At 42.1% G+C, this 20,696-nt stretch overlaps 1 protein-coding gene and 1 long non-coding RNA gene across 3 annotated transcripts in view; one reads left to right on the forward strand and one right to left on the reverse strand.

The window, feature by feature from the left end:
* PRKCH (protein kinase C eta) overlaps positions 1-13,587 on the forward strand; it is a 232,515-nt gene extending 218,928 nt beyond the window's left edge. For both annotated transcript variants that reach the window (XM_047861891.1, XM_047861892.1), the window contains exons 13-14: positions 10,883-11,026; positions 12,346-13,587. In XM_047861891.1, coding sequence (XP_047717847.1) covers positions 10,883-11,026; positions 12,346-12,492 — 291 coding nt within the window. In that variant the 3' untranslated portion in view covers positions 12,493-13,587. The remainder of the gene's footprint in view (positions 1-10,882; positions 11,027-12,345) is intronic.
* Positions 10,976-12,720, reverse strand: LOC125167579 (uncharacterized). The gene is made up of 3 exons (XR_007152837.1): positions 12,587-12,720; positions 11,428-12,008; positions 10,976-11,104 (listed from the first exon to the last, which is right to left on the reverse strand). It is a non-coding gene; the product is annotated as an uncharacterized LOC125167579 (long non-coding RNA).
* Positions 13,588-20,696: the final 7,109 nt, after the last annotated feature.

The raw sequence follows: 20,696 nt of genomic DNA on the forward strand, positions 1-20,696 counted from the left end.
GAAGTTGCCCCGTTGCATCCTTGATCCTGGGTTCAGTATCTCCCTTCTATTGTTAAAGCGGATACAACTGCACAATAAAACCTGAGTATTATTTGTATCTCTTGTCTTAAGATGGTCTTTATGAATCTTTGCTGTCAGAAAAACTGTTTTCCGGAGACCACCACAATGGCCCCACCGTGAAAGCAAAAACAGACCTTATTTTATCTTTCCTGGCTGCAGTGTTGAGTAGCAAGGAGAGCCGCTTGAGCCTCAGGGTCAAGGGTGACTTCAGACCTTACTCTTGGAGGTGTTCAGTCCATGCCCCTGACTCTAGGTAAAACAGGATGGACCTACGCGTGGTTTAACAAGATGCTTACTAATACATTTATTGAGGGCTTCCTTTGTGCCAGGCATTTACTTGTCATAACAACCTTATGAAGTACAGGAAAATCTCCATTTTATAGTTGAGGAATCTGAGGCCCAGAGAAGTTAATAAATTTATACAAGGTCACACAGCTCATTAGTGGTAGAATTGGTATACAAACACAAGGAGTTGAACTGCAGAGCCTAACCAGTTAACCTCTGTGCGTTATCAGAGGAGCTCTTCTACCCTTCATATATCCTTCCTTGGTGTGCAGGAGGATTCCCAGGACATTCTGGTACAAACCTGGCCTAAACTGCTTACACTCCACTGTAGAGCTACCTTCAGGAGGACAGGTGACTGTTTTCCCCTGTAGTCATGCCTTCTCTGCAGCCTTGAAAGAACTGTTAACTTTCTCATTCTCAGGGCAGATGTAGTTCAGGTTGCTTCGGTATCCTCTAGTTAAATTCCACTTTAATGAGGACTCCAGAAGGAAGGGGAATATGAATGAAACCATCCAGTCTTGACCCCCCTCCTGTCCCTATTCTCCAGTTACTTTGACAGTTAGATTTGGGGTAGAATCAGATTTTCCACCCTGGCCTCTTCACTCACTCTTTGCAGCTTATAAAGTGCTTCTATTGACCCTAGAAAATATCCTGTTTCCTTTAGTAAATGTGTCCATAATCTTTCATGAAGTCACTTTATTTTCCTCCTTGGCTGACTTTCTCATTTGGACCACAGTCGGGAAAAGGTCAGTTGAGGCAAGTTTAAGTATGACCTTAGATGTGGCTAGACATTGCTCCAAACAACATTGTTGCTAATTTGTTTGGTATTTGAATCCCATTAGGGACATAAGCAAACAGAGGAAGTTTTCTGCAAAAGAATTATGCCATTGCTGTTCGCAGCAGCAGGAATACAGTGTTTAGGGAGAGTCCTGTGCCTGGCCTAGAGCAACAAGTCCCCTCTATCCCCAACCCTATACACCTCTTTGCATCTTTGGAGGGTTGGTCATGAAGGGACTATAATCTCCACCTTGGGATGGTCCCTGTCCTGGTTTCTGTTTCATTCATCCTCCCTTTTTTTTGAAGGATAGTTGACACACAATGTTACATTAATTTCAGGTGTACCATATAGTGATTTGACAAGTCTGTGTTATGATATGCTCACCACAAGGTTAGCTACCACCTGTCACCATACAATGCTATTACAGTACCATTCATTAGGGTCCCTGTGCTGTACCTTTTATCACTGTGACTTATTCATTCCATATATCCCACTAGCCTTCACCCATTTTGCCCACCACCCCCCACCCCCGACCCAGCCTCCCCTCTGGTAACCATCAGTTTGTTCTCTGTATTTTGGGTTCTGCTTCTGTTTTTTGTTTTAATTTTTAGATTCCACATATAGCTGAAATCATATGGTATTCGCCTTTCTCTGACTTATTTACTTAGCATAATACCTTACAGGTCCATCCATGTTGTCAGAGATGGCAAAGTCTCATTCTTTTTATGGCTGAGTAATGTTCCATTGTACATTGTGCCACTTCTTCCTGATCTGTTAATCTCAGTGGCCACTTGGGTTGCTTCCGTATCTTTGCTATTGTATCTATTGCTGCTATAAACATAGAGCTGGCATGTATCTTTATGAATTAGTGTTTTTGTTTTCTTTGGGTAAATACCCAGAAGTAGAATTACTGAATTATATGGTATTTCTATCTTTGATTTCTTGAGGAACCTCCATACTGTTTTTTCCACATGGGCTACACAGTTTACATTCCCACCAACAGTGCATGAGTGTTCCTTTTTCTCCACATCCTTGCCAGCACTTATTTCTTGTGTTTTTGATTCTAGCCAGTCTGACTAGGTGAAAGGTGATAGTTCGTGGGTTTGAGTTGCATTTCCCTGATGATGAGGGATGTTAAGCATATTTTCATGTGACTGTTAGCCATCTGTAGGTCTTTGGAGAAATGTCTATTCAGGTTCTCAGCTCATTTTTAATTGGACTATTTGTTTTCTGAGGTTGGGTTGTGTAAGTCCTTTCTACAGTTGAGATCTTAACCCCTTATTGGATATGTCATTTGCAGATATCTTCTCCCATTTGGTAGGCTGACTTTTTGTTTCGTTGATGGTTCTCTTCATTGTGAAAAAACTTTTTACTTTTATGTAGTCTGAATAATTTATTTTGCTTTTGTTTCCCTTGCCTGAGGAGACATATCTAGAAAAATGTTGCTAAGACCAGTGTCAAAGAGATTACTACCTATGTTTTTTTCTAGGAATTTTATGGTTTCAGGTCTTACATTTAGGTCTTTAACCCATTTTGAGTTTATTTTTGCATATGATGTATGAAGGTGGTCCAGTTTTATTCTTTTGAATGTAGCTATCCAGTATCCCCAGTACCATTAAAGAGACCGTCTTTTCCCTATTGTGCTACTCCTTTGTCATAGATTAATTGATCAACTAAGCATGGTTTCTGTGCTCTCTTTTCTGTCCTACTGAAATATGTGTCTGTTTCTGTGCCAGTACCATACTGTTTTAATTACAATGGCTTTGCAGTGTACCTTGGAATTTGGGATTGTGATACTTCCAGCTTTGTTTGTCTTTCTCAATATTGCTGTGGCTATCCAGGGTCTTTTGTGTTTCCATACAAACTTCAGGATTATTTGTTTTAGTTCTGTAAAATAATACTATTAGTATTTTGATAGAGATTTTATTGAATCTGTAGGTTGCTCTGGGTAGTATGGACATGTTAACAATGTTAGTTCTTAGTCCAATCCACGAGCGTGGAATGTCTTTCCATTTGTTTGCGGGGTCTTCAATTTCTTTCATCAATATTTTATGCTTTTCAGAGTACAGATCTTTAACTTCCTTGGTTAAGTTTATTCCTAGTGATTTTATTCTTTTTGATGAAATGGTAACTGGAATGTAATTTTTTTTAGTTTTTAAATGTTTATTTGTTTTTGAGAGACAGAGCATGAGTCAGGGAGAGGCAGAGAGAGAGGGAGACACAGAATCTGAAGCAAGCTCCAGGCCCTGAGCTGTCAGTACAGAGCCTGACATGGAGCTCGAACCCATGAACTGCCAGATCATGACCTGAGCCAAAGTTGGACCCTTAACTGACTGAGCCAGCCACTCAGGTGCCCTTGGAATTATTTTCTTAATTTCTCTTTCTGCTACTTTGTTATTAGTATATAGAAATGCCAGCATATTTCTCTGTGTTAATTTTGTATCCTGCAACTTTACTGAATTTATTATTTTTCATAGTTTTTTTTTTTGGGGGGTGGAGTTTTTAGCCCTGAAGACTATGTATAGTATCATGTCATCTGCAAATAGTGACAGTTTAACTTATTCCTTGCCAATTTGGATGCATTTTATTTATTTTTCTTGAAAATTACTGTAGCTAGGATTTTCAGTACTATGAAGGTGGTGAGAGTGGACATTCTTGTCTTGTTCCTGATCTTAGAGGAAAAGCCCTGTTTTTTCCCCTTGACTTGATGTTAGCTGTGGGTTTTTCATATATGGCCTTTATTTTGTTGAGGTATGTTGCCTAGATCTAAACCCACTTTGCTGAGGGTTTTTATCATGAATGAATGTTGAATTTTGTCAGATGCTTTTGTGCCTCTTTTGAGAGGATATGAATTTTATTTTTCACGTTGTTAATGTATCATATTAATTTACAAATATTGACCCATCTTTACATCTCCAGAATAAATACAGTTTGATTGTGATCAATGATTTTTTCAATGGATTGTTGAATGCAGTTTGCTAATATTTTGTTATTATAGGACTGTTGCATCTTTGTTTGTTATGGTATCTGGGTAATGCTGGCCTCAGAGAATGGAAGCTTTCCTTCTTCTATTTTATGGAATAGTTTGAGAAAAAGAGGTATTACATTTTCTTTTCTTTTTTTTTTTAATTCTTAACATTTATTTATTATTGAGAGAGAGTCAGAGCATGAGCATGGGAGGTGCAGAGAGAGGAGGAGACACAGAATCTGAAGCAGGCTCCAGGCTCTGAGCTGTCAGCACAGAGCCCAATACAGGGCTCAAACTCACAAACCATGAGATCATGACCTAAGCCAAAGCTGGATGCTTAACAGACCAAGCCACTGAGGCACCCCTGTATTACACTTTCTTTAAATGTTTGGTAGAATTCACATGTGAAGCCATCTGGTCCTGAAGTTTTGTTTGTTGGAAGCTTTTTGATTACTGATTCAACTTCATTACTAATAATTGGTCTGTTCAGATATTCTATTCCAGGTTGAGTTTTGGAAGATTATGTTTCTAGGAATTTATCCATGTCTTTCTTCTAAGTTGTCCAGTTTGTTGGCATATTATTTTTTGTAGTAGTTTGATTCTTTGTTTTTATGTGGTGTCAGTTGTTACTTCTCTCTCATTTCTGATTTATTTGGGTCCTCTGTTTTTCCTTTATGAGTCTAGCTAAAGGTTGATCAATTTTATTTTTTCAAAGAACGAGCTCTTGGTTTCATTGTTTTTTTAGTCTTTTTTTTTTAATTTTTGTTCTCAGATCTTATTAACTTCCTTCTACTAACTTTGGACTTTGTTCTTTTTCTAGTTCCTTTAGGTGTAAGGTTAGATTGCTTGAGATTTTTCTTGAGGTAGGCCTGTATTGCTATAAATTTCCCTCTTGGAACTGCATTTGCTGTGGCCCACTTTGGACTATTGTGTTTTTATTTTTGTCTTCATGTATTTTTTTTTTAATTTCTTATTTAACCCATAGGTTGCTTAGTAGTATGTTGTTTAGCCTTGACATGTTTGTGTTTTTTCCATTTTTTTCTTGTGATTGCTAGTTTCATACTGGTGTGGTCAGGAAAGTTGCACAATATGATTTTAATCTTCTTAAATTTATTGAGACTTGTACTGTGGCCTAACATGTATTTACCCTGGAGAATGTTCTATATGTACCTGAAAAGAGTGTCTTCTGTCGTTTGGGGATGGAATGGTATATATATATCCATCAAGTCCATCTGGTCTAATGTATCATTTCAAAAACATTGTTTTATTATTGATTTTCTGCCTGATCTAGCCATTCATATAAGTGAGGTGCTAAAGTCCCCCACCATCATTGTATTACTGTCAATTTATCCTTTTATACCTGTTAACATTTGATGTATTTAGGTGCTTCAATGTTGGGTGCATAGATATTTACAATTGTCCTACCCTGTTGTTGGCTTGATCCTTCCATGATTATGTAATGCCCTTCTTTGTCTTGTGTTGCAACGTTTGTTTTAAAGTCTATTTGGCTGACAAAAGTATTGCTTTTTTTCTTCACTTCCTTTGGCATGGAACTCTTTTTCCTTCCTCTCACTTTCAGTCTGCATGTATTTTTAGTTCTGAAGTGAGTCTTTTGTAGGCAGCACATAGGATGGCAGAATGGATAAGAAAATAAGACCTATTTCGTTTAATTACAGCATTTAGACCATTTAAAGTGATTCTTGATAGGTATGTATCGTTTTGCCATTTGTTCATTGTTTTCTGGTTGTCTTTGTAGTTCTACTCTTTTCCTTCTTACTCTCTTACCTTGTGATTGATGATTTCAAGTATTATATACTGCTTGGCTTTATTTATCTTTATTTTTTGTGTATCTATTATAGGTTTTGGGTTTGTGGTTGCCCATGAGGCTCATAGAACATCCTAAATATACAGAGTTCCATATGCAGTTGATGGTCATTTAAGTTCAAACATATTCTAAAACTTTTTTTTCACTCCCTGCTCCATGTTTTATGTATATGTCATATTTTACATTACTTTTATTTACAATTTTATTCTAATTATGGCCTTTTGTTTTGCACTTAAAGAAGTCCCTCAGGGTACCTGGTTGACTCAATCAGTTAAGTATCTGGTTCTTGATTTCACTTCAGGTCATGATCCTGGGGTCATGGGATCAAACCCTGCATCTGGCTCCACACTGGGCATGGAACCTGCTTAAGATTCTCTCCCCCCTCTTTCCCCCACCCCCAAAAAAGTAGTCCCTTTAATGTTTCTTATAAGGCCAGTTTTATGTTGATGAACTCCTTTAACTTTTATTTGGAAAATTACCATTCAGAATTGAAGAGATCAGGAATCTTGATGTTTAGAGTATTCTTGGTTTTAGGTTTTTATCTCTTGGCACTATGAATCTATCATGCTATTCCTTTCTGGTCTGCAAACTTTCTGCTAAAAAACCAGCTGATAGCCTCATGTAATTAACTAGTTGCTCCTCTCTTGCTACTTTTTCAATTCTCTATCTTTAATCCTTGACATTTTAATTATATGTCATGATGTGACACATCATGTGTTCTTCTTGGGTTCATCTTGTTTGCAGCTCTCTGTGCTTCCTGAACCTGGATGTCTAGGGTTTTTCCCAGGTTAGGAAAGTTTTCAACTATTTCAACTATTTCTTCAAACAAGTTTCTGCCCATTTCTCTCTCTCCTTTCTTCTGGGACCCCTATTATGCAAATGTTTGTTTGTTTGATGTTATCCAAGAGATTCCTTCATCTTTTTTTTTAATTCATTTTTCTTTTTGCTGTTAAGCTTGGGGGGCTTTGCTTTATCCTGTTCTAGATCTGTAGTGAGTGCTGACCAGAAGCATCCTGATATACACCATTCTGGGGCCACCTTGGTGTGATAGCTGGGGCTGGTGTGGGCTAGAGGCCTGGGGCTCACTGAAGTAGAAGGTTCACTGAGACACTGGACCTTGCTCTCCATGTTACCAAGGTATAAAGGGATTGTGAATGACACACACCAGCCCCTCCAACCTGGGGAGATTTTCTGTCTTGCCATTTGTCAGCGTTCTAGGGCTGAATGCTTTATATTCTAGTTGTACTTTAAAATGGTGTTTTTTTCAGTGCTTCAGGGCAGTTGAATCTACCCAAAGTCCCTCCATAACTATTCTTCCCCACTGTAGTTTGCACCATTGGGTATTCCCTTTATTATGTTATCATGTTTTGATCTTTTATTGTGCAGAAGCTGGTCAGTCAGTCCTTAGTTTCTCTTCAAGAGGAATTGCTTTGATAGGTGTAGATTTGGTATGTCCATGGATGAGGTCAGTTCACGGTCTTCCTATGTTGCCATCTTGGACCAGAAGCCCCACCCCAGCATTTTTTTCTATCGCTATGCCAGGTCTCAGAGCCATATAGAGTCAGTGAGTGAAGCCAGCTAGGGTGAGGCAATAGGGAATGGTGGGGCGTGTGGCTAAGGATCATATGCTCCACCAAAAAAAAAAAAAAAAGGCAGCTACTGCTAGACTTTAGGCCATTTATATCAAGAAGTATGGGTTTAGTGTTCCAGAACATCCTATTTTCCAAGAGAAATTGGAAAACTTGACTTTAAAGTTGACATTTCCTAGTTTTTAAATATTTGACAAGTAATTAAAATTATTTTAAAACCTGTTGTGTGAGCCAAGTAAGAGGTCTGAGGCCTGGGGCTGGTCTTACAGCTATACTCTCTCTCTCCTTCTCCACAATCTTGCCTACCCTTTCCTCTCTTGCCCTCACACCAAATGTTGAGGTCTCAGAGCTCTAATCCTGGCCTGAATCCTGCATTTATAGGACTAGTCATCTCCTGGGGATGTCTGCATACCTCAAATGCAAAGCTGAGCTCAGCATCCCAGATCTGTACACTGTTAGGTCTTGAGAAATGCTGGTTTTGTTTCATTCCCCCCAAGTACTGCTGTTACTACTGTTACTATTTCTATTAATACTACCCACAATCTATTGCCTTTCTTTCATTACCTATCTCTGCTATCCAATACTACCCCTCCATCAGGCAGCCAGAGCAGACCTTGTGACCCTGCACTCCTGTTTGCCCCTTCACTGCAAGGCCAACAAGTGTGGGATTGTGTCCATTCTTCCACAAGCCTACTAGGACTTGCTCCTAACTTTTCCTTGCCACTAACCAGAAACCTTTCTAGTTTCTGAACTTTTCCAGTCTTCTCAGCTATTTTCTCAACCTCTTCACTGTTCACATACCATCTCTTCGTTGACTGATTCAGTCCACTGTGGCTAGAGTCATCTCCTACCTCACCGGCCAGCTCTTACCACTCATCTTTCCATAGGATGTTGGTGGCTCCGATGGGCTGCCCCTCTCCCAGATCTTCAACCACCCCAGTGCACCAGTCATACTGCAGCATACCAGGTGTTTGAATGTACCTGTGCTGGCTCCTGGGAGCAACTGTCATCTTTGTTCATGCCTGCCTTCCTTCTATTCATCTACCTCCTCTCTCAGCAAATAGCTACCTCTTCCATGAGGCCATTACTTGCCTTCTCCTGACCAGACCCCTCTTCCAAGCTCCTACACATTCTGCTCTTTTCATTCCACCCAGTTCTGATTGCCCATAAACTTTTCTGGCCTCTTCCCACTTCATGAGCTCCTCATGGGGAAACACTGTCTTTGTCATCTATGTCCCCACAATAGCTAGGTCACTGCCTTGCATACAGTAGACACCATGTAAACCTTTGTAAATGGATCCCCCTTTTAAGTGTAGAATAGCTGTATCTAAAGGGCTTAGGACAATATATTAAAAGTCAAAACAAAACTGCTTGGTTATTCAGGACTTCCCAGAACCTAAGAGAAAGTATCAAGCTAGTGAAAGGGTTATTCTGACTGCTTCCATTTCCATTTTTAGAGGAAGAACAGTTGTGATTTGGTTTATTTTCCCTCACGGAGTTCCTTTCCACAGTATCCCTTGGAAGCTTGGCTTCAGTGCCAAGGGCAAGGAAGAATGGACACTGGGCTTTTGCCACCCTGGCATTGAGAGCCATGCACTGTTCCTCTTGTCCAGAAGAACAAGTTGTACCCACAGACAAGCCCTCTGCACTCATCGTTGGCAGGCCTGGGAATTTCCCACAAGCCATCTGAGTCTGTTTTACCATCCTTGTAAATTAGCTCTTCAAATAGATGCCTACTCCATCAGGGATTGTATCCCATTAATGTTCCTAAGAAGGGAACCTACTCGTTTTTTCTTGTGTATATATTTTCCCCTTCCTTTCTGAATGCACAGGCTGAGCCACGAGAACCCAAGCAGCATGAAGACCTCACTTTTACAGAACTGAGCTATTTATGAGACATGTACTCCTAAATCCACATTGACCACTGTACATGCCTGGAGTGCTAACTGCCCCAATTGGATCAGTGTAGCTCTGAAAGCCCCTTTTCCTTTCGGGTTTCCCCTCCAGTCCACCATCACCATTGGCCTTGCATTCATTGTCAGTAGAACAGAGGAAAAGCTATTAGACCCCATCAGCATCTGCATTTTTTTTATTAGCTCCCTTGGAGGGCTTTTTAAAATTTTCTTCAGAGGTCTGTCCGGTCAGATTTGCTTAGGGCTTTTTACAGCCTTCTCCATTTTTATTCAAACCAACACTGGATTCATTGCAGCTTTGGACACCTGGCCTGGCAGGGATGGCCACCTCCAAACACTACCTTTTCATGTCTGCACACCTTCAACAAGCTTTCGACAAGGCTTTTCATTTACTCTAGAAATTCCACTCTAAAGCAAGTTGTATGAACACAGCATTACTTTTGTGCTCACAAATCAAATTTGGAAAGCAGTGTTTGGGGGTGTTCTTAAAGATAACTTGATTTAAATTTTAAAACAACACTTTTTAATCCAAGGCAACTTTTATTTTGAAAACAAAGTTAAATTATCTTACGTGTCTTTAAAATCAAAAATCACATTCTGGCCCTAGAAGCTGAGTTATCCTATACAAATTATTGGTTAAGACATGATCAGAACACCTTACTGGCCTTTTTGTCAAAGTAGACTTAGTTCCAAATACCTTGACAGGGGCTCAGCCTCAAGGGAGCTTCCCAGTTGATATGCAAAGGATTATAATAAGTATGATATATATATATATATATCCTATGTAATTATATATATATGATCCAGGTGTATATATGATATATATACGCCTATTATACACACATTGCTTAAATGGTCTAAGTAGGATTCTGAATCAAACATTTCAAAATGGGCAGGAGGAAAAGGAGCATCTTTGTTGCATAAAGAAAAGTGGCCAACTTTAGTTTTTTTGTTTTTTTTTAAACTCTCACAGCTTCTTCCCACAGGTCTTCAAAAGAATGACTCTCCCTCTTCTCCCTGTGGTCTTGTCAGAGAGCGGGAATCCTGGCCGACTCGTCAGGGCCTCAAAAAATGGCACAGCTGTTCTTAAAAGTAGCCCTATTCATAAGCTGTGGGTTGTCTACAACTGCAGTGTGGGAGAAGGGCACACTATTTTATAAAGAGTCTCTTTAAAATGGAAAGAAAAATACATGGTATTTACAGTAAAGAAAACTGGACCCTTCAGCTTTATTTTAGTGGCCACGTCTGAAATGGAAGTGGCAAAGGCCATAAATACACACAAGCAATTGCGCCTTAAGGGATGATTCATGTTGGCTGTCCTGCCCATAATGGAAAATTCAGCTTGTTAAGCAAGATCAGCCAGAAGGCCTCACATGGGCTCCTCTGCCAGAACTGATGCCTACCATCTTGTGACATACTTGTTGTAGATTATTGAATGATTGACTCTCTTTCTCCCCCTTTCAGTTCATGACCAAGAACCCCACCATGCGCCTAGGCAGCCTGACTCAGGGTGGTGAGCATGCCATCCTGAGGCATCCTTTCTTTAAGGAAATCGACTGGGCCCAGCTGAACCATCGCCAAGTAGAACCACCTTTTAGACCCAGAATCGTAAGTGTCCAAGACTGGCAGAGGAGACTTTCTTTCTTCAAATGTCTTTAAGAATCTGTTGAGCAATGGGATGGTCCCCTATGGAATAACCAAACCAGAAATTCAGCCTGACATTTTTCAGGGCAGCCTCACCCAGAAGGAGGTATGCCCTTGAAGCAGCATCTCTCCCTGTACAGGTTACTTCTCTCAAAGTTTTCACCTCTTGCTCGCCCTGGCCCCATCCTCTCTTAACCAAAGTTTGCACTTTCTGCCATCTAAGAGGCCTGAAATGTTCCAGATTTCCCCAAACGAGTTGGAATGAGAAATTTATTGTTCCTCTACAGTGTCCTCAAGCTCCTTAGGGTGGATTTCCCAAGCCCCCAGAGAAGGAGAAAGGGTAGGTAAAGCACTGCCCTACCCACCTCACCAAACCTGGCTCCTTGGCTTGGAGAGCCTGGGCCTGTATCAGTTACTGCAGCACAGAGCTCAGGCCAAACCCCTTTTGACTGGAGAAATGCTGGCAGCACCAGGGGTACCTTCCCAAGCAAGGCAGCTGATCCGTGTAGCGTTCCTGAGGGTGGTCTAGCTCTTGGTTGGAGAACTAAGCTCTTTCTCATCCATGGTTTGAGATAGGAGAGAATGGCAGAAATGATCTTTTCAGCATTGGTTTATAAAGATGTAAAATACCAACATTTCCAAATGCACAGCTAGCTTAATCTGTAACAGTCCATAAGATTGGACACCAGACACCCAGCCGTAAAGCCACTTCCTTTAATGGGCCTCCCCCTGCCAACTCCTTGGGGATGAGGGAAGGCTTTGCCAGCAGGGCATCATGGATCCAACTGGTGAATAAAGGGAGAGGCAGTGGTTTCCTAAACTCCGCACTTGCCCATCTTTCAAGAAAGATCTCTTCACATACATAGCCCTGTGTATAAACAATAGTTGAGGCAAGTGTGAACTTACACTCTGTTGACAACCAAGTGTGTGCAGTCTTCAGCAAGACCTGTTGAGAAGTGGCACCTTAGTGAAATGCAGAGTAAAGGGTGATAGAGACACCTGGATCAGGTGACCAAATTAATTGCTTTGCCTCCCAACCTAAGGCCGGCCTCCTCAGTACGATTTTCGTGGGGTTAGTGAGCTGGTGGTTACCAAATGCCATACCATACACAGTGCAGCAGAATTACAATACAGTGCTCTTTAGCCATAACTGTCATAACTGTAAATAATGCTACTGAGAGAGTTTCAGTGCCATTCTTGGACCTCCCTGGAACAGGCACAGGCCCAGGGAAGATGAGGAAGTCTCATGTGCCCCCAAACTAATACTTGTTTCCTTTTGACAGAAATCCCGAGAAGATGTCAGTAATTTTGACCCTGACTTCATTAAGGAAGAGCCAGTTTTAACCCCAATTGATGAGGGGCATCTTCCTATGATTAACCAGGATGAATTTAGAAACTTTTCCTTTGTGTCTCCAGAATTACAACCTTAGCCTTACAGAGAATGAATCACAAGGGGATACAGATTTTCCAGGAATTTCCTTTGTGGGGCATTGCCTAGTATCAGCCTTAGAACAAGAACCTTACCTTCAGAGAATGGGTGGAAAACTCTGAAGGACAGAACTTCAGCTCTTTCACGTCCTGAGGGAGCCGTGGTACTGGAAATAGTTGATACTGGAATGAGATTTCATGAAGAAATCTGCTCCACCTAGGAGGTTCCATGGCTACTTTGGGCTTGGGATATCAAAAGGAATCAACTGAAGAGAAGGTGTGAAGAATCACCTAGATCCGAGAAAGTGAGCCACAGCAGCTTTTTACTTCCAAAGACAAATCAAGGTTTCATATGGACCACTCTGTGCTCTCCGTTAAGCCAGGGAGTCCCGAATACTAGCAGTGTGCCAGAAGTCTGCAAATGCTAATCAAGAATTTGAAGATAAGGAAATGGACTATCCAAAGAGAATGATATACTCTGAGGAAACAAAAGAGCATCCGTCAAACAACTTCAAGCCCTATCTTGAAAACAGATGTTGGGCACCAAGACAACTGTTCCAGCTTCTGGTCTTATACTTACTTTAATGGATATTTATTGAGTGCCCAGTGAGACGGTGCCATGACACCTACTAATGCAAACAGACTTGTATTCCCTGAACTTTCCTTTTCCAGTCCACTTCTTTACCTGAATGGTTTGCATTCTGTGAAATGCCGCCTCCACATTGCATATATCATGCTTCTTTGTCCGCACGTGACTTTTTCCACGTAAGAGGGCTCGCGGCCACCACGGCAACTACTCCTCCCACCAGCAAGTGAGCTGGACACGTTTGCTGCCTGCTGACTTGTGAAATCTCATTTTGGGACCACGTGTGGATACGGCTCTGAACTCGGTGAAGAATCGCACGCCACTCAGGACTCCTACATTAGCAGGTTATTTAAGTTATATTTTAAGAGACGAATGTTTGGTATGCATTTTAATAATTAGAAATGGCTCTTATAAAAGGACATTTATCAAAAGAAGGACTTTATGTACTCATTATATGCAGTTGGAGAATTTTGTCTGTCTGGAAATAAACGCATTTTGTAGCAAAAGGAAACTTTTTGTCCAGGAGGATTTGTCCTATCCCCACTAGGAGAGGAGAGATCTAATTAAAAGTTCTAAGCAGAATGGATAGGGTCCTTAAAGCAAATACACAAAAAGTTAGTATAACTTGTGTGTCCCTTAAGTGGACATAGCCTATTACTGACCAAAACTTCTGTTCTGAGTCAGGGTGATAACTGCTAAACATTGCTGCAGTATCTTAGTGCCTAGGCATAATGTTTATGTGAATGAGAAAGTATAATGCAAGTTCAATGGCCCGCTTCTAGCTTATAAATATGCCATCTGGAAAATATAGCAAGGAAGAAAGAGATGAAGGGGCACACATCAAATTGACCAGAACATGGCCTCCCTCTACAAACAGGATGAGGAATTACAGAGCAGCTAAGGGGTAGCTAGCCAATATTGAAAATCTCTGTCCTGGGCTCTTTATTTATATTGCAAGCTAAAAAAGGATGTTTATTTTTGAGGGAGGGGGGAGAGGGGAGGAGAGGCAGAGAGATATGGAGACACAGAATCTGAAGCAGGCTCCAGGCTCTGAGCTGTCAGCACAGAGCCCAATGCGGGGCTTGACCTCCCAAACTGCGAGATCATGACCTGAGCCGAAGTCCGATGCTTACCTGACACCCAGGCGCCCCTAACAAAGGTCGTTTGAATCAATAGAGTCACTAGGAGCCTCCTTTTGCTTTTGTTCAGCACGGAGCAGTTCATAGGCACACTCAACCTGCATAATTTCATTACATCTTCAGGTCATTCTACCACTACTTCCAATGTGAATACCATGGGACCTTTTACAAATAAGAGAAAGACTCAGAAGTTTAGTTGGTTGCCCAAAGGTTTCAGACTTGGTAAAGGAATGCATCTAGTCTAGAGTCCAAAGCTCGGAAGTTCTAATCCAACAGACTAATGGAAAGGGAGGGATTTTTCTATTTGCGGGGGTACGGGGGTGAACAGGAACTTTCATGGCTACATTGCAGCTCAATCTTCTAGTGCTGTGTGGAGCTGATGATCCACCCAATATGCTTTATTTCACACCGATATAAGATCAACAAATATGCTTCCTGTGTTTGTTTACAAAATCCATTATAGCCCAAGGACCCAGATGTCCTCTTTAGTGAGTCTGAAATCAACTCAGCAGCTTTTCTCTTCATAACCTATTCAAACCTGCTACCTGGATTCCCCTACAGTTGGCTTTAAGTCCATTCTTTTAATTCCAGGCCTACCCCATGGAACACCAATGATCATGCTATGAGATGATTTCCAGTGCTTCTTCCTCCTCCCTCTTTTATGGGAGGGGAGAGAGAAGAGTTACAGGATATTTACCTAAAACACCAGGAGTCTCCAAGTCCAGGGTTAGGGCTCCCCTTCACATGTTTAATCCATTCTCCTTAATCTTCTATCCTGAGGATCACAAGGTCACCCGCCCATACTTCCTGCAATAGACTGGACACAAGCCACTTGATCAGCAGATGCTGCGTATGCTGGGGCTGCGGCGTTCCCCCAGCTCAGCTGACAGCATGGAGGTCAAGACAAGGTCACATTTACCCTTCCCTCCGGTTACCATCTTGCCTCTTGGATAAGGAATCTTGAAAAACCCTCAGGTCTTATCACCCTCCTGTCCTCCCCAGCTCGTCCTCATCCCCATGCCCATCTGTCCCTACTTGCCCAAGCTATTCCCCACTGAAGTAGACATGTGGGCTTGAGTCTTTAAAAGGAGACTAACTACAAGCACTTGCTTTGACTACAGAAGAGGTTTTCACTTAATAAGGACTAACGTTTAGTTCATATTTGTTCTGCGTGAGGCCCTGTTCCAAACACTTTAAGTGCATTCACTCATTCAGTACCCCAAGTGGTAGGCACTCTCCATTGTACAGATAAGGAAATTGAGGCACAGATTAGGGAACTTGTCCCAAGTCCTACAGCTAAAGCATTAATGTCAGGATTTGAACCAGGCAGTTGAACTCCAGAATCCCTACTTTTTTAGTCAAACTGGTGAAGGTCTTATATTAAGGCCAATTTTAGTTTTCCTACTTTTTGAGGTTTTGAAAATAAATAGGGTGTAAACCAGAATTAGCAGGGAGCACTAGATAAAATACCAGCTGGGCAGGGCAGTATTAGTCATCCTGTCTGCAGAACCATTTAGCAGCAGGGAGACTATATGATTTGCATGTAAAGGGCCTGGAACCACTAATCCCCCCTCACAGGGCCTGGGGCAGGCCAAAGTGATGCAATCAGGGTCTGGGCCTCCCTACTGAGGAAGAAATAGTCTGAGTCATACTGAACCTTATAAACCCCATCTGAACCCCTAGGGAACCTCTGACCCTTGGTGGGGCTTCCAGTCCTTTCCTCACCACCCTCCCCACCGCCCCAGAGGCACCTCTTGTTTCAGTAACATCTCGCATCGCCGCCATGGCATCACTGGGAAGAAGGCTTGTAGAGTGGAACCTACCTTGGCAGCTACAGAGAGCTGATAGAGCTTAGTGGCAAAGAACAGAAGAAAGAAAGAAAGAAAGAAAGAAAGAAAGAAAGAAAGACCATTTATCATTTATTGATCTTAACTGGGTGTATGTTGCCTTGAAAATATGTCAGCCACACATGATTTGGCCTTGCCCCTATCGTGGGTCAACACCATAAAACTTTGTAATCTTTATTCCCAGATTTGGTCATCCTGATTGCTTAATCGGGCTGTACTGACTTAAAATGGAAAATGCCCTTGGTGCTGAGTCAGTGGGTCCTATAACTTATTGTACATCATCTGAGGATAAGACTGAGATAACAGCCTGGGCATTTGCAGTGGAAATGAACCCTGTGGACATATGTTCCTCTGAACGGAGTTGCAGGCTGGACACAGTGGACCAGAGCGCAGCTATGCAAGGGGTTTGCAGTCTCCCTCCCTTCCTGTGAAGTAGAACCAAAACTAAGAGTGCCACCCTCAGCTTCCTCCTGCCCCAGCTGCCCCCCATCACTTCCTCTCCCCCTCAGGTGTTTCTTCCCCTCTCCTGCCACGTTCCTCACTCACCCCAGTGAGGAAATCAATTCTGCACACTCTTCCCTCCTCTAGCATTTGATTTTTTTTTTTTTTTTTGAGTTTGACTAGTCACAGAGACAGTTTTCCAACCACCAAGACTACATGAAATTGATTCGCACATTTGAGAGCCCAGAAATGGCCTTTGCCTTGATATTTCTCCCATGTATGTCTGCATCTTCGGCATCACCCTGTCAGCTCTTACCCTGGCACAGGCAGCCTGGGAGAGCCATCCTGCCTACTCCCAGGGGTTAACAGTACTGACCTGAGAACGGCGTAGACCTCTGCACTGGGTTGCCACATACTGTAGGTTTTGGGGAAAATGTGTTCTTTTCCCTAGGTCTCAGTGTTCTCATTTGTGAAAAAGAATGGCACCTGCCTGCCTTGAATTATTACTGCAGAAATTAGCTGTAATTGTCTATGCCAAGGACTTAACCCAGGACTGGGACATAGACCATGCTCAATCAGTATTAGCAATTATTGGTCAGCAGTTCCAGAAGACCAAAGGAAGGTTGCATGGGAGGTCTACCACAAAATGGGCAGAATGGGACACCGGTGTTCTTCATACAGCCCATCCCCCCCACCTTGACAGGGGTGCTGGGCCAGCTCCAAGTTGGAGGGGTTTTACTTTTCTAACTTATTGGCTGCAGAAATTTCTCAGGAGATTCTTAAAAACTTCCTTTAGGCTGTTTGGATTTCATCCTGCCCTGATTGGCATGCAGGATCATGCTTGAAATTGTGCAGCTCACTCTAAAGAAGAGGCTAAGGTATATCCATGGTTTTCCCTCAAGTAGCTCCTCCCTCAAACCTTTCAGGAATTCTTTTGTTCTTCCAGATTTAACCTGAAGGCACATTTAACTCCCTTCTGACCCGATAACAGAGACTATAGCCCAATACCAGTACCGGCTGGTCATGCTCTGGACACTCAACATGCCTGTGGACCAGTTCAGAGAAAAAGAGAAGGTGTGCTCAAGATGTTCCCTAGGTCGTGGCATCCCTTAGGGTTTGAAGCCACTAGAACCAAGGGATTTGTTTTCCTATAATAAGATAGCTGTGAAGATGATTTCTAACATAATCAGAGGCCCTGAAGTCCTGTGTATTCTTATTAAGAACTGGGCAGTACACCCCTGTCCTCATACAATACCCTTCCACACCACCCAGGGCTGCCTTTCTTATGCCACGAAGGCAGTTCTAATGCCACAGAGGTTTTGTTTTTCTAAGGGCTTGGACCATAGCTGGAAGGATTCCAGCTAGACATAGTGAAGATTGTGTAGGCACTGAGTATAGTCAAACATTCAAGTGGGTTGCAGAGGTTGAGACAGGACATTTCCAATTAGAAACAAGGGATAATCTAGTAGTTGTTTGACCTGACAGTGCTGGTCATAACCTAGATGATCCCTCAAGTTCTTCTAGCCTTGTGTTCTCAAGACTAAAGGTGAACAAAAGGGTATGGTTGATCAGCCTCTACCAGTAGAAGCCAATGCCACATTGCCCTTGCCCACACAAAACTCCATCACTCAGATTGCCTCCCTGTCCATCTCTGTGCAACTTTCACACCCTAGCACACCCATACACCCTCTCCCAAATTCCCTTTATGTTCCTACAGATCACTTGCCCCTAAAATCACATACTAATCTCTCATACCTAATTGCCTTCTCGTACTTATTCATACATGGAAAGGAAAAACGACTTCCTAAAGATCAGCACAAGATCTAGAAGATAAGCCCCCTTCTAGAAACTGATAATAGAGCACACTGAATGAAGATTTCTCAGGTCTCCTTTCCTTTTCTTCCTTGTGGAAAGTGATTTTCAAGATAAAAAGCTCACAAAAGTCATAGATAAAAAGACTGCCCGAGTCATTGATAAAATGAATTGTAGTCCAAGTAAATAAAGAGATTATATAAAGCATTCAGGTAAGTACAGGCAAAATTGTAGGACAGAATTATTTAAGCAGTCATTTATGAGCAGCAGGAGTACTCATGCCCAGGACTGTACAGGGGCTCATAAAAGTAAGTCTGGAAAATCTAATCTCATTTTCTTGGATGGTTTCTAAACTAGTTGATCAGAAGCATAGGATAGGTTCCACATACTTGAGCTTCAGCAACATATGTGACAAAATCTCAGTAACCTGTGGCCAAGCTGGATTTAATGGATAATGGTAACCTCAGTATGATAATTAATAGATTGATACTAATCTGGAATAGTGTTCTACAACCTTAGATAACCTCTACACCCTTGAGAGTAAACATGACAAATTTCACAGCTTTCTTTCATTTTATCAAATAAGCAACATCATGACAAAATACAAAAATTAAACCATGGGACAAAAAGCTACTATCAAACTCTACCTGCCCTCCAAGCAGATTCTGACACAGAGGAGCAAACTATAGCTTAGCGATCCATTTACTTATTCAACTGATATTTATTTGAGCACTGACTATATGCCAGGCATAGTCTCGTTGCTGGGAAAACTAGAGTGAAAAAGACACCCAAAGATCCTTGCATTCATGGATTGCACCAGAGAGGTTATATTGTTTGTCTGAATTAACCTACTCGGTGGGATGGGGGCCTTTGGTCTTCCTCATAATTCTATCCAATGTGCAACTGGCACATTGTAGGTGCTTAAGAAATATGTGCTACTTCGGGGCGCCTGGGTGGCGCAGTCAGTTAAGCGTCCGACTTCAGCCAGGTCACGATCTCGCGGTCCGTGAGTTCAAGCCCAGCGTCAGGCTCTGGGCTGATGGCTCAGAGCCTGGAGCCTGTTTCCGATTCTGTGTCTCCCTCTCTCTCTGTCCCTCCCCCATTCATGCTTTGTCTCTCTCTGTCCCAAAAATAAAATAAACGTTAAAAAAAAAAAAAAAAAGAAATATGTGCTACTGAATGACTGAATGAAGAAATATGTGCTACTGAATTACAGTCCAGTGAATATACAACAGCAGGGTACTGTGGCTGCCACGAAGATAAAAATGTAATCTTAGGCTCGAAAGGCCTAGGCATGGGGTCTCAGATGAGGGAAATGATAAGCCCCACTGAGCTCTGCCAAGATTAGACTGTGCCTAGAAAACCAGACTCAGCTCCAGACACCAGCATGGGGAGATACAAAACTCCACCATATTCAGAGGAATGCCAATTGAGTGATGAAGGGAGCAAAAAGTATGGAACACCATAGTGATGTCAACCAAAGTGGGGAGCCTGAGGAGAAAGGCAGGAGAATGTCCTAACTACCTTCAAATATATGAAAAACTATTGTGGTGATCATTAAGGCTACTCTAAGTATTTCCAGCTCTCTGCCTCCTGAGTACATAACGGGAGCCTTGCTATATATGAAAAACTATTGTGGTGATCATTAAGGCTACTCTGAGTATTTCCAGCTCTCTGCCTCCTGAGTACATAACGGGAGCCTTGCTATATGGACAGGTGAGACCACATGGACAGTTCTAGCCAAGAAGAGCAGAATGATGTACAATATTTGCAAAGTAGAACAGTTCAGTGCTGCTGAGAGACTGTCTTTTCCTTACAGCAAATCAGACTCTTTCCTCCAGTGAATGGCTGTGTTGAGAGATGACAACTGGGCTCTGAGAGCCTGCGTCCCAAGTGATTAACACCAACAAGCCCTTAGCCAACCTTTGATGGACACTTTGCATGAGCAAGAAATAGTTACTTTTACTATTATTTAACGTCACCGAGATTATGGCAGTCGTTCATCACTCTAGCATAACCTGGTCTATCCTGACTGGTATCTTCCATGTGGAGAGAAACTAGCCTGGTAATTTATAGCCCCAGGGTTAGAACAAGGCTGTCAGGCTGCAACGGGGGTGACAGAATTTGTTTTAGCACAAAAATAAACTTTTTTCACAAAGGTTCTCAAATGTGTAATCATCTTCCTTGGGAGGGAGGGAGTTTACCATCACTGGTAACTACATCTTCAAACGGTCTACAACTCTTGATGGGATGAGGGACAGGAGGTCAGACTGGACAGAGAGGGCCCTGCCAACCTTCAAGAGACTATCATGCCACAGTTTGGAAGGGGCTTAGCAAGCACACCATAATAGTGTTGTTTCCCCTGGCCCACTGGGGCAGGC

The sequence above is a fragment of the Prionailurus viverrinus genome, chromosome B3, assembly GCF_022837055.1.
Source record: "Prionailurus viverrinus isolate Anna chromosome B3, UM_Priviv_1.0, whole genome shotgun sequence".
Taxonomy (NCBI): domain Eukaryota; kingdom Metazoa; phylum Chordata; class Mammalia; order Carnivora; family Felidae; genus Prionailurus; species Prionailurus viverrinus.